At 41.4% G+C, this 17,909-nt stretch overlaps 1 protein-coding gene across 13 annotated transcripts in view; it reads right to left on the reverse strand.

The window, feature by feature from the left end:
• Positions 1–3,039: 3,039 nt before the first annotated feature.
• Positions 3,040–17,909, reverse strand: part of MEP1B (meprin A subunit beta) — a 35,434-nt gene continuing 20,564 nt past the window's right edge. For all 13 annotated transcript variants that reach the window (XM_060405380.1, XM_042239188.1, XM_042239182.1 and 10 more), the window contains 7 exons: positions 17,078–17,230; positions 14,211–14,426; positions 11,186–11,629; positions 9,127–9,306; positions 6,517–6,640; positions 5,085–5,289; positions 3,040–3,210 (listed from right to left, as the gene is read on the reverse strand). In XM_060405380.1, coding sequence (XP_060261363.1) covers positions 3,196–3,210; positions 5,085–5,289; positions 6,517–6,640; positions 9,127–9,306; positions 11,186–11,629; positions 14,211–14,426; positions 17,078–17,230 — 1,337 coding nt within the window. In that variant the 3' untranslated portion in view covers positions 3,040–3,195. The remainder of the gene's footprint in view (positions 3,211–5,084; positions 5,290–6,516; positions 6,641–9,126; positions 9,307–11,185; positions 11,630–14,210; positions 14,427–17,077; positions 17,231–17,909) is intronic.

Here is a 17,909-nt window from a genome sequence, read left to right on the forward strand (position 1 = left end):
TATCAATAACCTCAGATATGCAGATGACACCACCCTTATGGCAGAAAGTGAAGAGGAACTAAAAAGCCTCTTGATGAAAGTGAAAGTGGAGAGTGAAAAAGCTGACTTAAAGCTCAACATTCAGAAAATGAAGATCATGGCATCTGGTCCCATCACTTCATGGGAAATAGATGGGGAAACAGTGGAAACAGTGTCAGACTTTATTTTTGAGGGCTCCAAAATCACTGCAGATGGTGACTGCAGCCATGAAATTAAAAGACGCTTACTCCTTGGAAGAAAAGTTATAACCAACCTAGATAGCATATTCAAAAGCAGAGACATTACTTTGCCGACTAAGGTCTGTCTAGTCAAGGCTATGGTTTTTCCTGTGGTCATGTATGGATGTGAGAGTTGGACTGTGAAGAAGGCTGAGCGCCAAAGAATTGATGCTTTTGAAGTGTGGTGTTGAAGAAGACTCTTGAGAGTCCCTTGGACTGCAAGGAGATCCAACCAGTCCATTCTGAAGGACATCAGCCCTGGGATTTCTTTGGAAGGAATGATGCTACAGCTGAAAATCCAGTACTTTGGCCACTTCATGTGAAGAGTTGACTCATTGGAAAAGACTCTGATGCTGGGAGGGATTGGGTGCAGGAGGAGAAGGGGACTACCGAGAATGAGATGGCTGGATGGCATCACTGACTCAATGGATGTGAATCTGAGCAAACTCCGGGAGTTGGTGATGGACAGGGAGGCCTGGCGTGCTGCGATTCATGGGGTTGCAAAGAGTCGGACATGACTGAGCGAGTGAACTGAACTGAACTGAATCCTGTTATCTTAAAATGTAAATTATGGGAGTAGGTCTGTTGAGGTCTTTACAACCTCCAGACATTCTTTTGATTTATTGGAGAGACTATAACTCCACTGCTAACACTAGCAAGAGGGTACTCTTTCTGCCCCTTTCTGATGCCTATGTCAGAAGCTTTCTCTATCTCCTTTATACTTTAATAAAACTTTATTACACACACACAAAAAAAGAAGCAACAGTTAAAACCGGACATGGAACAACAGACTGGTTCCAAATCGGGAAAGGAGTATGTCAAGGATATATATTGTCACCTTGCTTATTTATTTAATTTATATGCAGAGTACATCAAGTGAAATGCTGGGCTGGATGAAGCACAAGTTGGAATCAAGTTTGCTGGGAGAAATATCGATAACTTCAGATACCACCTTTATGACAGAAAATGAAGAGGAACTAAAGAGCCTCTTGATGAAAGTGAAAGAGGAGAGTGAAAACCTGGCTTAAAACTCAACATTCAAAACAGGAAGATCATGGCAAATAGATGGGGAAACAATGAAAACAGTGACAAACTTTCTTTTCTTGGGCTCCAAAATCACTGCAGATGGTGACTGCAGCCATGAAATTAAAAGACACTTGCTCCTTGGAAGAAAAGCTATGACCAACCTAGACAGCATATTAAAAAGTAGACATCATTTTGCCGACAAAGGTCTGTATAGTCAAAGCTATGGTTTTTCCATTAGCCATGCATGGATGTAAAGTTGGACCATAAAGAAAGCTGAGTGCCGAAGAATTGATGCTTTTGAACTGTTGGAGGACTCTTGTGAGTCATTTGGACTGCAAGGAGATCCAATCAGTCAATCCTAAAGAAATCAGTCCTGAATATTCATTGGAAGGACTGATGCTGAAGCTGAAGCTCCAATATTCTGGCCACCTGATAAGAAGAGCTGACTCATTAGAAAAGATTCTGATGCTGGCAAAGATTGAAGGCAGGAGGAGAAGGGGACGACAGAGGATGAGATGGTTGGATGGCATCACCAACTCAATGCACATGAGTTTGAGTAAGTTCCGGGAGTTGGTGATGGACCAGGAAGCCCAGTGTGCTGCAATTCATGGGGTTGCAAAGTCAGACACAACTGAGCAACTGAACTGAACTGAATTATAAATCAATAAGATGTAACATTATGTGTAAATTATTTATGAATATATATATAGATAACATGTAATACAATTCAACAGAGAAAATAATGCCAAAAATTAACTCCAACCTAAGCCTTACACCTTGTACAAAAATTAACTCAAAATGTATTATTGAGTTAAATATAAAACAAAAAATATACAAAACATTTTTTAAATAGGAGAAAATATTCAGGATCTAGGAGTAGACAAAGATTTCTTAGATTTGACACCAAAACCACAATCCACTAAAATTAAAAAAATGATCAACTGAACTTTATCAAAATTAAAACCTTCTGCTCTGCAAAATATTATTTTAAGTAAATAAGGCAAGTGGCAGAGTGGGAAAATATGTTTCCAAACCACCTGTTTGACAATGAAATAGATAGATCAAAATATATTAAAAGTTCTCTAGACACTGTAAGAGCAAAAATCTCATTCAGAGCATGAGTGAAAGATGTAAAGAGATAGTCCACTGAAGATGCTATAGAGACAGCAAATAAGCACATGAAAAGAGGTTCAGTATCATGAGTCACTAGGGACCTGCAGACTAAAACCACAATGGGATATCACTTAACAGGAATGGCTAAAATAAAAAATAGTGACAAGGGAATTCCCTGGCAGTCTAGTGTTTAGGACTCTGCTCTCTCACTGCTGAAGGCCTGGGTTTAATTCCTGGCTGGGGAATTAAAATTCTACAAGCCTTAAGCGTGATTAAATAATAATAATAAAGAAAACAAGGAAGTAGCCACTTTCAGATGGAGGGGCAGATGTCCCCAGGGAGAACGGAGCTGCCCTCTGCTCTCTGTCCATCGGGACAGGACAACATGGCAATGGGGAGATTCTACATGGAAGCTCATTCCCATTGGGCAATTTCTAGGGAATGGCCTGTGAGGCCATGGCACTTGGCCCCCAAAGAGAAGGATCAGTCACTTGGAAAGCTATTCCCAGTTCTCTCTCTCTGACTTATAAACAGTGTTTTTCTTCCACAACAGCCTGAATTGCTTCTCCACTTTATCTATTTTTATTTTTCAATTTTTTTAATCCCTTCTTTTAAAAACAAAAACACAGCAACATCTCACCAATTAGACTTTTACCAAAATAATGATTTATAGTGTACCCAGCTATTTACAGAGAGAAGATCCATTTACAGAAGGAGGAAGTGGTTGTAATATATTGTGGGTGAATCCATGATGAAGAATCTTTCATTTCATTTGCTGGCTGTATTGCAGAGTTAATCTTCAAAGTGCATATTGCTAAAGGGGGGAAGAACAATTGATGACTTAATTTCTAAATTTAAAAACTGTCATTGAAATGCATCACAATGAAACGGTCTCATGTTTCAGCGAAGCACCCTCTACAGTCTTCTGGCTTCCCTACCAGCTGGCATCCTTTCCAGGCTTGGACTGTAGGAAAATGCACAGGCATCTTCCACTTTATTCAGATGTTCAGATATCAGGGTGAGCACACACTTCAGACTCAGAAAAAAAGGTCATTTCAGTTTCAGATTTAAACTAGAGGTAGAGGTTCTGCTATCAGTGAATAAACTGTAGAAAGGCCTTGTGACCCCATGGACTGTAACCCGCCAAGCTCCTCTGTCCATGGAATTCTCCACGCAAGACTACTGGAGCGGGTTGCCATTTCCTTCTCTAGGGGATCTTTCCCACCTAGGAATCCTATATCTCCTGCATTGCAGGCAGATTCTTTATGGTTTGAGCCACCAGGGAAGCCCCAGAAATGCCTAGACTAAGTTGATTCCTTACTCTTGGGCATGTGTTTAAATGACCCAGAGGCAAAACAGTTGTGTTGTTATGTTATGGGGTGTGTGTGTGTGTGTGTGTGTGTGTGTGTGTTTCCATTTAATGGCCCTAATAGTTCCTTTATTGAATTAACTTCCTTCTTTTTCTGCTCTTTGTTTTATCATTTTACTTCCAACTTTAGCTCGATAAATCAACCTTTATAATAGTGCTTACATCTTTCAGTTTCCAGAGGACTATCTTGGTAGTCTCACCCTTCAGCTAACCAGTCCTCTCCTCTCTAATCACTTCCCCCACCATAGTTACTCCAACCCCCAAGTACTTCCCTAATGGCCCTGGGTTTCCACCAGGTTGACCTACTGGATCACTGGTTGATCTGTCCCTTTTAAGTCATAAGATAAGCTGGAAATATCTGTTTGTTTGTTTGTTTTTTAAAAAAACAAACCTATTAATATATACATTTTAAGTACTTTTCTAATGAGCTTGTGAAGGAAGAGATCCACTGCCTTATGACTAGCTTTAAATATCTTCCTGAGGTTCAGGAAACATGACAGCTGTATATGAGAATAAAACTGTTTGCTTTCTGTTCATTATCATTGTCCATTTTTTGAATAACTTCACAAAAAAATTTAGTGTAGTTTATCTTTAGACAAAAATTTAGTTTGTCTTTAACAAACAAGGGTCTTCAAACAAATAAGTCTGTCCACTTAGAAAAAATCATAACTTTAAAATAGAGCTGCCTGGTCAAGCTTCCCTCACTCCATCACTTGTATCCCTGGTAAATATCCTTTATGCCAATACCTATCTCAGAGTCTCTGCTTCCCCCAGGGTAATTTCAAGAGTCTGTTGCAATTCTGGAGACCATCTAAGGCAAGGCTTTAAAATTTCTACTTGAAAACCTTGTCTTAGAGTTATCACACCTGAAGCCAGAATTAGTTGGAATCTTCTTTAATGCAAATGCCCCAAGTGTGCCTAGCACCCACTTTCTACAAGCCTGAGCTCAGCCTTTAGAACAAAGACATTTACATGGTTCATCTTTCCACTTAACCAGGTAGAATGAAATGTGTAGGCAAAAATCAGTCGTGCCTTTCAGGAGGGTCACAGACTCCCACCTCAGAAAACTGCAGAACCATACACAATTCTAGGTACAGTTTCAGGAGGATAATAAGCCTCCCCTCCAAAAGTTTTCAAGGATTCCAATTTAAGAATCGTTGATTTATAGTGAAAGTAACAAAAACTCATAGTCTCCAAGCCTTTTTCCCCAGGACAGGGAATAGAAAAAAAAATTTTTTAAGATATTAAAAAAGTCCTAATTTTTCTTTATATGATTCCATCAGTGGGTTTTGAGTAACCAAATATCAGAGTCAACTTACATTTTCCATAATAGTGTTGACTGTCCTTGAACTTGGCTCCTTACGATACTTCTTCCTGGTACAGTAGATGCTGACAAGAGTGACGATCAGCATCAGGGCAAACACAGCGGCAGTGGAAGATGTGGCGATGACAATGGTGTCTCGTGTTGACCCTCTCTTTTCACACCTTTCTCCCATGTACCACCAGTCATCCCCCGACCGACACCTACACGTTTGAAACATGACTGAGTTATGAGCTGACATTTAAATCTGAAAATCTTCACCATTGAAGGTGTGGGTCAACACTCAGGTCATTGACAGATGGAACCATTGGTCACCCTCTCAGACTGAAAGGATTGGTTAAACTAGCCCAGGAAGCCAGGCAGGGCCAACAGCAAGGAGCAATGAAATTATTCCTAATCTGGGATTTAAAACAGCAGCTCCTAGCTGGGGAAGAAAGTCAGCACAGACAGTGGAGAAAATTTAGTTCTCAGTGTCCCAGTCTGGAACATCCCAGCTGTCACTATGGCCAGGTTCTTCTCAGAATTTAGGTATCTCCATCTACGGAATGCGGACAGTCACGTTGACCACACCAGACTGTTATGAGGATTTATAACTCATGAGGACTGTTTCAGGCAATTAGAAAAGAATGTGCGGGCTTCCCTGGTGGCTCAGTGGCAAAGAATCAACGTGCCAAAGCAGCAGACGTGGGTTCCATCCCTGATCAGGGAGGATCCCACATGCCTCAGAGCAACTAAAGCTGTGAGCCTGTGCTCCAGAGCCCAGGAGCCACAACTACCGAAGCCCATGCACCCCAGAGCCCGTGCTCCCCAACAGGAGAAGCCACCACAGGGAGCAGCCTGAGCACCACAGCCAGAGAGAAGCATCCACTCTCTGCAGTTACAGAAAAATCCATATAACAAGGAGAAGGAAAAGGCACCCCACTCCAGTACTCTTGCCTGGAAAATCCCATGGACAGAGGAGCCTGACAGGCTACAGTCCATGGGGTTGCAAAGAGTTGGACATGACTGAGTGACTTCACTTCACTCACTTCATATTTTATCACTGGAGAAGAAATAGCAATCCACTCCAGTACTCTTGCCTGGAGAATCCCATGGACAGAGGAATCTGGTGGGCCATGGTCCATGGGGTCTCAGAGAGTTGGACACAACTGAAGTGACTAAGCACACATGCATGCCACATAGCAACAAAGACCCAGCAGAGCCATAAATAAACAAAATCTAAAAAATATATAATGTACTCACTTTACATTAATAATTTCATTGTTCTACTGGCAACCCAAACTCCCAAATGGAGAGCAAACAATAAATACCCTATGAACAGTTGTGAGATGAGAATCAACTGATTTCACTCATATGAAATATCACATGAATCATACATTGTGGGAATGAAACAAATAGCTAACGAAAGGATGAGGAGATGGCACCCTTACCTGCACTCAGCTTTGCCATTCTGGAGAATGCAGATCCCATCATTCTCACACCTGAAACTTGTGCAGAGGTCATTGACGTCCAAGGTTGGAAGTGGGTCATTTTGTGTATTAAGGTGGGATATGTCTAAGGAGGATGGGGGGAGAGCGGGTAGGGAAGTCAGTTGGGGTTTAATGAGCATTTGATCTTTAAGTTCAAAATCAAACGTTCAGTTTGTAATACATTCAGGTAATCTTGAAGCACTGTCCAGTAACATTCACAGGAGTGAAAAAATCAAACAGGCGGGTTGAGAGCTAGCCACCAAGGGAAGCTGGGCCAGCCTGTGGAGCTACAGCTGAACATGTGTTTGCCTGGGTCTGGGCTCACCTGAGCTCAAAGGGGAGCCTGTGTTCCGAATCCGAAGGGACCAACAAGGAAACAAAAGCTCAGAAATGCAAAGAAATGCAAAGAGGCCCTTGCCCAAGATCACAGGTCTCTTGCATGGCAGAGCAAGTAGATAGATATTCAGCACAAGATACCAGGTCCCCTGACAACCAAGAATCTGTTCTTTTCGGTGTTTTCTGATCCAAACAGGGTCAAACAGACATGATGAACATATGAATTTGTCTCTGCTACCTAAAATGTTTTCTCCCTCAATGAAAGTTATTTCTGAATCGTTTTTCCCCTGAAGTATTGCCGGGGTCCAGCCCCGGTGGATCCAGGGAATTCGAAGGGTAGACGGCGTCAGCGTGGAAAGACTTGTTTATTTATTAATGAAAGATTAGATTAAGAAACTATAGTGTAGTAAGAAGATTAAGTGGAGGAAGAGGGCTGAATAGCTTGCTTTACGCGGAAGGCCAATAAAATTCCAGACAAGGAATTTGCACCATCTACGTTGGGCCACCGGCGCCCGCTTGAATATCTAAGGGTGCCTCGCCTTAAGCTCCCTTTCTCGCGGGTCTTAACAGCCAGGGCAAGTAAGTAGACCTGGCGAGCCTCCGCGCTCCAGGTGGAGATTCAGCCTGAAGTTAAAGTAAAGAGCAGAGAGAGGGAAAGAGAGAGAAGAAGAGAGAGAGAGACACGGGGGGAGCCAGAGCCCCAAGAAACCAGGCCGGGAGACTAGTTAGAGAAGCTGGTCCAAGAAGCTGGCCCTGAGAGACTGGCCCCCTCCTTTATTGTTCAGAAGGCCTTTTATACTTTTGATAAAACACAGAGATCAATGGGTAACACAAAATTATGTAGCGTTCGCAGCTCAGACTCTTTCTATACATCATTTTGTATACAAAAGGTCTCAGGTGATTTACATTATCTTCTGGCCAAGAGGCTTGTTAACACTTTTTGGCTCTCTTCCTTAATGAATGTTAATTTTGTTTCCCCTGAAGTGTTTTTCTTTAATCTACATCTCCTTAAAGCATTAAAGTTACATCTCTATAGAACAAAGGTGCAGTGGGATATAACAAAGAAGGTACTTAACTCAAAGATCTAATGTTGCTAATACAAGGTCTACTACTTGTTTTTCTGTATACCAACTATATCTACAAATAAAGGATGTGAAAATTTGGCAGCAAATATTGACTCAACAAATGAAACCTTTAATCAGTCCTATTCTAAAGATTTTGACTCCTCGGAAGCCCCTACATTCCTAGGATGTTTTAAGCTTCCTGTGCCTCCTGCGGTCAGGAGGCCTCAAACAATCACACGCACAGCTGTGCGAGTCCTGCAGGCAGGCTAGAAAGCCATCAGAGGGTTTTTTGGATTGAAACACTCTTTCAAATGCAGAAGACTAAAGCCCTGAATTGACTTTTTCCAGAAAATGTCAGAAGAGTGGAAAAGCAGAGCACAAAAGCCGGCAGATTTTTGTTGGGGTACATGCTTAGGAATTTCCAGAGGGGTCCCTGAAGTCTGAGCATGCGTTGCGTATGTCAGCTTCCTTCCTCATGACCTTGTCACGGGCGGGATTCCTCACACTGGCTCCCGGCAAAGTATCATCTAGATTTACTCTGACACTGAAATCAAAATTTCATGGGTTTTAATCACATCACCTTTTGTCACAAAAAATAGTTCTGACTTACTGAGATCCAAGTGGGTCTTTAATAGTAAATGAGTTATCCTATCACATAAAATATGGAAACCACCAGTTATTCCTGGAAAATGTTATTGGTGGCTGCCATGACTAAGAAACTTTAGAAGACAAGAGATTAATGCTGGTACTGACAAGACATATGTATGTGTGCACGAATGTGTATACATATTTAAAAGGGACAACAAAGTCCATTTCCACTTTCATTTTATGTTTTGTGTGATATTTTTATTTCTAGAACCCAAGAATTAAATTCTAGGGTATAATGGATATACTTTAGCTTATTTTTAAAGAAATTTTCTGGACTAAAGCTTTCCACTGTTGTTCCATGCAGTGGTAATTAATTTGTCCTAGCACTATCTCTGTTTCCATCTAAATTATTTTTATATTGTTAATAATTCATACAAAAAAAATCCCACTCATGCCCACTTCTTCCCACATCTCTATCTAATATATCAGAAAATAGAACCCAGAAGAACACAGTAAATAATCAATGACCACAAGAAAAAAAAAAAAAAGAATAGCTTAGAGAAAACTGTTTTTATTGACATACCTTCCATTGTCAGTAGGATATAAACATCATCTCCTTTGATAAAATCTCTGCTTTTCAGCAGTTCTTGGGTCATAAAGTTATGGAATCCACGGCCCCTACCTCTTTGAAACTGAGTTCCATTAGGGAAAATAACTTGTGCTCCCACTTTGGAAGGCCTGTCCCAAAAATAGTTTCCATTATCTGAAAAAGCAATTTATATTAATGGATTATGTTTAGCATCATCATAGCTTTTGGTGGCAGGAAAACACAGGCAATGTGAAGCACAATTAAGATGGAGCTCAAAATAATTAAATGATGTTATTGACCTGTGCTGTAGTCCCTGGCAAATCACTGGAGTTTTTCATTTATATTATCCTGATGGAAACGAGATGGCGCAGGAGAGAGGACCACACTCAGGGTTACTACAGAAAGTTTCCTGGGTAGGAGGCATAGGTAGTAAAGCTCTACACTTTTACTGACTGACCAGTGTAGAAATTCGGCTACCCATTAGAATAATTCTGTAGTGGCCTTCTGAGTTACAGACAGCCCTTTAAACCGAGTTAAATCACTGCATTACTGAGAGAGTTATTAATTTTAGCATAGAACAATTCATCTTATTAACTAAATTATTCGCCTAACATAGCAAAGTGCTTCAGGAATAGAAGACAGTGAAAAGCACTGTTTCTGGAAAAGCAGGTGATGACCCATCCAACCTTGAGACATTTTCAACATCATTCAGGGAAAAATGTTTTGAAAAAAAGATAAAGAAATTGTGAACATCAAATTCCCACATCTCTTTGTCAATACTATTTTTTTTTTCCTATCGGATTAGATTTTTATCCCCCCCCGCCCCAGCTCACTTAGGTCCATTCTTTTCATATACAGAATTCAGATTTGACAATAATATTGACCTTGTCATAATTCCATGTTTTACTTTGTTAGGTTCCCAGAGGGCAAAGGATTATTACAATTAGAAATGTGATCATTGCTTTCTGGGCACTGCATCTTTCAGTCTAGAAAGATGGGGAATGATGTCACCATTGGCAAGTCCCCCAGAACTCTTCAGTAAGAAGTTACAGTCCATTCCCACACCCTTCCCAACACTAAGAATATCTACTTAACATCTTTCTGATCAAAAACCACCCCCATTTCAAAAGCTGAGCTGTTTTTGATAATATCAGTGACAAGACAAGGACAGCATGGGTTAGGAGAACTCAGCATCTGAGACTCTCTCCCTGCCAGGCCCTTCCACAAGCTTCCCTCCTTGAACTGTAGAGACACTGTTAATAGAATTGTGGGGTTATTATTATTGTCCTGGTTTTGCTGCTGAGGACACTGAGGTTTCAAGAGATTATCAGTGCAAATTCACAATGCTAGTGAGAAGCAAACCTTGGATTTGAACCTAGGCTTGTCAGACTCTAAAACCAACAACACACCTCCTCCCAGGTGGTGCTAGTGGTAAAAAACAAACAAATAAAAAAACCCGCCTGCTACTGCAGGAGACATAAGAGACAGGGCTTGATCTCTGGGTCGAGAAGATCCCCTAGAAGAGGAAATGGCAACCCACTCCAGTATCTTTGCCTGGAGAATCCCATGGACAGAGAAGCCTGGCAGGCTATGGTCCATAGGATCACAAAGAGTTGGTCTTGATTGAAGTGACTTAGCACGCACACACTCCTCGTACAACCTTGAGAATTTAGGCGTTGTCATCAAATTCCAAGAATACAGCCAATATCTTCTCAATTTGTTGGCATCTCTGTTGATATTCCAGACAGTCTCCTGCCTGGGAGACTCTGTCCAGAATTGCTGAAGCCCTTCCCCTACATTGAAGAAGGAAATGGCAACCCAATCCAGTATTCTTTCCTGGAGAATTCCATGGACAAAGAAGCCTGTCCATGGGGTCACAAAGAGTCAGACATTACTGAGAGACTATCAGACTTTCCCCACATATCTTCTGATCCAAAGATTTGGGGCTCAAAGATTCCCTAGGTGCCTGGTTATGCATTCTCTCATTCCCAAATCATCCATCCCTCCTAGAGCAATGATTGTGTATTAATAATAAAGAAGATGAGCCACAAACCGATGGTCAGGAATGGGTCTGTCGTTAGACTCTGCTGGTTGGACATACGCTGTCGAATGTCAGGAGTTTGATCCAAGATTGTCATCGTGACTTGTTGCCAAGGACATGGCCACTCTAACTGATCATCATTGGCTCCAGAGATCAGGTGGAAATACATTCCTATTTTAGGCAAACTATATAGATCCAAGTAAATCTGAAAGGCATATCCCTTAGAAGAATAAAATGGAGGGCTGTAGAAAGACCCATCAGGGCTGCCAATGAGCTGTGTGAAATTCCTTATATGCCAGACATGATGAGGGCACCGTGTTTCTGAGAGATTGATGTCATCAATAGACAGGCCACCCAGTGAGGCACCAGCGCCTCTGACCCCTTCAAACACCACTCGAAATTTACTTGTCGCATTCAGTGTTACATGGTAAAGTTGCCAGCTGCCAGAGGGTATATCTGCAAAAGAGGTATTATTATTTCAGAGAGGATAAAGGACCATGTGGGTCACATACAAATTGACATTAGAGTCCTAATCTTCATGGCCAAAGGATCTTTCTAGAGCTGCTGCCTCCTGCAGGTGTAAGGTATGGCTTTCTTCTTCCTCCAGCTCAGGTCCAGTTACTCCGAGGCAGTTTTGTAGGGCCGAGTGGCTCTCTGGAATATTTGAATGCTTATCTAGCTCATTTTTATTCTTAGATAGATCACCATTTTCCAGACACAGGTGAGCAAACAATAGCATCTAACTCATGAGTACTCCATACCCAACTTATAAGTCACCTCCTCTCAGTCAGTTAAACGGACAAGCAAGCCCAAGACTTTACATTTGTACCAGATTCCTGTGGTCCTCAGCCAAAGCCTCCTTTAATCTACGTAAACTTTGATTGGAATATTTCCTCCACGTGCAAAATTTTCAATCAGTTTTTGGCAGTATTAGACAGGAATTCATCAGACCATAGAAGGCCCACAACCTACAGTTGGCTCCTTACATCATTTACCAGGGACTCAGCATTACAAGCTTCCCAGGTGGCACAGTGGTAAAGAATCCACCTGTCAATGCAGGAGAGGCAGATTTGATCCCTGGGTTGGGAAGATCCCCTGGCATGGGAAATGGCAAACCACTCCAATATCCTTGCCTGGAGAATTCCAGGGACAGGGGCGTCCGGCCAGGTGGGCTACAGTCTATGGGGTTACAAAGAGTCAGACATGACTGAGCAACTGAGCATGCAAAGGCATCAGTATTTATTTGATACCTGGTACCATCTCCTTTCTTCCCAAACTGCACATCCCCCTAAACTATTACTCTCTACCCTGGAGAACAGTGCACCATAGGATATCCTGTGTTATTTTCTTATATCATACACTCAAATAAGAAGCAGTACATTAAACAATTTTTAGAAGCTCATCCCACAAAGGGAAAGAATAGCTCAGGAATTCATGTCAAATAGTAGTTAACACAGTGCCTTAAAATTTACATGTATTAGCACTTAATGAGAAACACGTAGCTTGAAAATCAGTTAGAAAGATCCAAATTACAGGAAACGCTGTTGTCCATGGAAAGACCCTGAATTGAACAAAAATCTTTCATGAGAGCTTCCCTTTGATTTTGATCAGTACTTTCAGCTTAAATTCTGGACTTCTAGGCAGGTTTCTTAAGTACACTTTGTGCTATTATCTATCAGTAATAACACCCACAGATTGCTAATACAAAGGATTATATATGTATAGTCATGTATGCATGCAATAATTTTATTTATAACCTTTTACATATGCATTAGATACATGTTATATACATGTATAATGTATGGTATATATACATGTCAGAAAAGGTAATGGCACCCCACTCCAGCACTCTTGCCTGGATGTATAATATGAGATTAAGAACCTCAGCTTAAAGTGGTCTTGAAGGGAAATATCATCTATGTTTCAGATTGTTTCTCCTTGTTAAACAGGGGGGAAATGGCATGATATATGGCATAACATGGATCAATTTTTATAATAGGTTTTAGTCAATTCATTCAAATCAAGAAGTCAATATGGGAAGCAAACAGTAATATAGTCACTAGCCTACAACCCCTCCCTTCCTCCCTCAGGGAACCTTCTGAACCATCTAATAGGTGGTCAACGTGACCCACCTCCCAGACACACGATTGGAAGGAAGGGTGGCCACCCCATCGTTATTGCCCTCTCTCCACTCCAAATTGCTCCAGCAGATACATTTAACCCAAATCATAACATTCAGAATCCTGCATTGGAATTTATGATTTTAGGCTACAAATTAGAGGAAGAGATCCTTCTGTAGTCTGATGGCACGTTTTTAATGTAAATGTAAAATACAAACTGCAAACTGGGAAGTGAAACAGCCAAAGCACCAGTTTTCTGGACAAAGCCCCTCTGAGATAACAGGACAGGTCCCCAGCCATGTTCAGGGACAGGTTCCATCCTACCTGCGGCCACTTTCTCTCTTCTCCATCCTATAATTTAGTTATGTTGAGCCAGTAACTCTTCCAGGTTTGCCTAATCTAGTTTCCATTCTATTTTATTATTTGCCAAGAACTAACTTCGCCAACACCAGAGACCAGTCTACAGTCTCTTAAGTGAGCGTCACGTATTCTATAGCACAGAAAGCACTTTCATTTTAGCTTCCTAACCACAGCATAAAACAAGGAGGATCAGGTTCTAGGTTCTAGGTTCATAACCCCTACCCTGTTGTAAGTGGTTGCATTAAATAAAACATTAAGATTGCCTCGCTCTGTTTGGGTTGGACTTGTATGCACGGCTATATTTAAAATGGATAACCAACAAGGACCTACTGTATAGCGCAGGGAGCTCTGCTCAATGTTATGTGGCAGCCTGGCTGGGAGGGGAGTTTGGGGAAGAATGGCTACATGCATATGTATGACTGAGTCTCTTTGCTGTTCACCTGAAACTATCCTATTACAACATTGTTAATCAGCTATACCCCAATACAAGATAAAAATTTAAAAAATAAAAAGATGGCCTCACTTTGAATGTAAGAATAAAAATGTTGATACTGTACCTTTTATTTGTTCCACAAGGCTTACAGTCCTGCTCGGATGAGCCGCAGAATACTCCCTGATATAGATGTTCAGTTGGTCATCTTTACTTCCACTGTTGTACAAAAAAAATTGCAAGCACTGAAATCCTCGTTTAGGGTAAAGTATTCTACTTTCCAGTATTGCTGTGGCCCCCTCGTTTACAGAGCTACAGTTGAAATGCATGAAGAAGCCAGAACCTGTTAAGAGGATAAGAGCAGAACTGAGAAACCAAGTACTGGATACAAGGATGCATATCTTGTGGGCACTCTGTTCCCACTTAGTTCCTGCTGTATGCAGGGCACTGTTTGAGCACCGAAATGCAGATCTTGGAGCAGGCAGACTATGAAAATAGCAACATTAGATCACTTTTTTCTTACTATAGTTGTTAGTTTTCAAAAATGAAAAAAAAGGGGGGACTTCCCTGGGTCCAATGGTTGAGACTTCACCTTCCAATGCAGGAGGTGCAGGTCCAAAATCTGTTCAGGGAGTTAAGATTCCCACATGTCTGGGCCAAAAAACTAAAACATAAAACAGAAGCAGTATTGTAACAAATTCAATAAAGACTTTAAAAATGGTCCACATCAAAAAAATCTTTTAAAAAATGGGAAGAAGTGTTACCTGCTTAGTCTAGCCTCTCTCTCTCTTTCTCCATCCCTTCCTCCCTCCTACAGTAGTACCTATGGAGGGCCACTATCCACTATTCAAATCTACATTTAAAAAATATTTTTTATTGAAAATATGTGACATGCTGATGGTGATTGCAACCATGAAATTAAAAGACACTTACTCCTTGGAAGGAAGGTTATGACCAACCTAGATAGCATATTAAAAAGCAGAGACATTACTTTGCCAACAAAGGTCCGTCTAGTCAAGGCTATGGTTTTTCCAGTGGTCATGTATGGATGTGAGAGTTGGACTATAAAGAAAGCTGAGCACCGAAGAATTGATGCTTTTGAACTGTGATGTTGGAGAAGACTCTTGAGAGTCCTTGGACTGCAAGGAGATCCAACCAGTCCATTCTAAAGGAGATCAGTCTTGGGTGTTCATTGGAAGGACTGATGTTGAAGCTGAAACTCCAATACTTAGGCCACCTGATGAGAAGAGCTGACTCATTGGAAAAGACCCTGATGCTGGGAAGGATTGAGGGCAGGAGGAGAAGGGGACGACAGAGGGTGAGATGTTTGGATGGCATCACTGACTCAATGGACATGGGTTTGGGTGGACTCCGGGATTTGGACATGGAGGCCTGGCGTGCTGCAGTTCACACAGTCGCAAAGAGTCGGACACGACTGAGTGACTGAACGGAACCATCATGTAAATTCAAGATAGGCATGTTCATTTGACACATTTATATATTGCCTTCTAATTGCCATCGTAGCAATAATTTGGCACTTCTATTTGATACATAGCATCATTTTTTTGGTGCTGGGAATAGTGAAGTCTAGTCTCTTAGCAGATTTGATGATTATAATACAATATTGTTGCCTATATTCATGATGCTGTACATTCCATCTCTAGGGCTAATTTACTATTTCTTACAAGCTTGTACCTTTAAACAATATCTGTCCTGTCCTCACCAACCCCCATAAAAGAAAAAGGAGAAGCACTTCCATGCTCTTAGAGACCCCAAGCCTTGCCCAGACCATCTGAGCTGTCAAGCAACAGTCCTGGGTTCTGAAATCTAGTTTCACCTATCTGCTGCCAGAAATTGGCAAATAAATAAAAACGTGGTACCTGTAGCTAAAAAATGATTATTTGATTCAAAACAAAATTTCAGTAGAAATGTTTACTCATCTGAGTAAAATTAAATACACTGTACTTTCTACCTTCATTCCTGTTTGCAACAGGAATGTGTAACCTCAACCAGCTGAAGCTGCGAAATGGATTAATTCCCAGTCTGGTGCTGTTCACTGGAAGATCTCTTGGATTCTGAAAGCTTCAGGGAAACAAAACCCCACTGCTCCAGAGGTAAGAGTCCTTCCAGAGAGTGGCAGCACCCCCACCTCCTTGCAATGGGCATATATTATGGGTAGAGGCCTCACAGAGCCCAGGGCTGGCCCATGGGGAAAAAATATTTATTTTTCTCTGACTTGCTTCACTCTGTATAACAGGCTCTAGGTAGCCTTTTTCTTTGCTGTGAAATACTGCAGAGCATATATTGGGCATATATTATGGGTAGAGGCCTCACAGAGCCCAGGGCTGGCCCATGGGGAAAAAAGCAAACTCAGACAGTAAAACCATATCCTTATATCATACAGAACCAATTCTTGAGTAGCACTAGTGGGCTATCATTAGTAATTCTAATACAAATAAGAATTCAAATTGCAGTATTTCACAGCAAAGAAAAAGGCTACCTAGAGCCTGTTATACAGAGTGAAGCAAGTCAGAGAAAAATAAATATTGTATATTACTGCATATCTATGAAATCTAGACAAATGGAACTAATGAACTTATTTGCAGGGCAGCAATGGAGACACAGACCTAGAGAACAGACTTTCCACACAGCAGGGGAAGAAAAGGGTGAGACAAACTGGGAGAGCAGTATGGAGACATGTACATTACCATATGTAAAATAGATAGCTAGTGGGAAGTTGCAAGTTACAGAGAAAACAGGGAGCTCAGCCCTGTGCTAAGTGATGACCTAGAGGAGTGGGAAAGGGTGGGAGGTGGGAGGGGGGTTCAAGAGGGAGGGGACATGTGTATACCTATTCATGTTGATGTACGGCAGAAACTAGCACAGTATTGTAAAGCCATTATCCTCCCATTAAAACTAAATTTAAAAAGAAGAAAGGAAGAAAAAGGCTTGAAGCACTGAGAATAAAACCCAGAAGAATCTCACTCCTGTTACCTCTGCACCGGCCCATGTTGGAGTGATCGCTCTCCGGCCCCTGAGAGACCTGGGAGAGCCGCTGCCAGTCAGCACTGTCTGCTGAACTCTGAATCATCCCACACACATTTTCCAGCTCAAAATCGCACGACTCCATAAAGCTCAAGGAGGAGGCTACAAAAGCAACAGAAACAATTACTGACATGCAGATCGAACACAATAAGCTAAGTAGTAAAAACAGCTCATCCAGAAGAACTAGGAATTCTAGGGTGATATTAAAGGGGACTCGTCGCTGAGTCAGGGTGATGGTGGCTTGAAGATCTCTTGATATCTGCAAAACCAAGACAACCAACCAACTGTGAGTTCTGTATAAGCTGCCTCCCTGAGTCTTGTTTATCAGATCAACTAACTGTGTTCGAAACCTGAGTAGAGCCGCTTCCCTGGTGGTCCAGTGGCTTAGACTCTGTGTTCTCAATGCAGAGGGCCCAGGTTCCATCCTTAGTCAAGGGACCAGATCTTACATGCCACACCTGACTGAGTTTGCATGCTGCAACTAGAGTGTTTTTGCATGCCACAACTAAAAAGATCCTGCATGCTGCGGTGAAGATCAAAGATTTCAAGTGCTACAACTAAAACCTGGAGCAACCAAATAAATATTCTAAAAAGAAAGAAATATGAGTCTACACTCCTCTAGTTATTCAGATTAATAAACCACAACTCAAGTTATTTGAACTCATTTATATTATGACTGTATACTTCATTTGGACTGAAAAGAGTTTTGAATATAGTTGGTCTATACATTTGAGTTAGCAACAGTTTCAGAAACTTGAAGGGGGCATGCTGTGACAGGACT

The sequence above is a fragment of the Ovis aries genome, chromosome 23, assembly GCF_016772045.2.
Source record: "Ovis aries strain OAR_USU_Benz2616 breed Rambouillet chromosome 23, ARS-UI_Ramb_v3.0, whole genome shotgun sequence".
In the NCBI taxonomy this organism is placed as follows: Eukaryota; Metazoa; Chordata; class Mammalia; order Artiodactyla; family Bovidae; genus Ovis; species Ovis aries.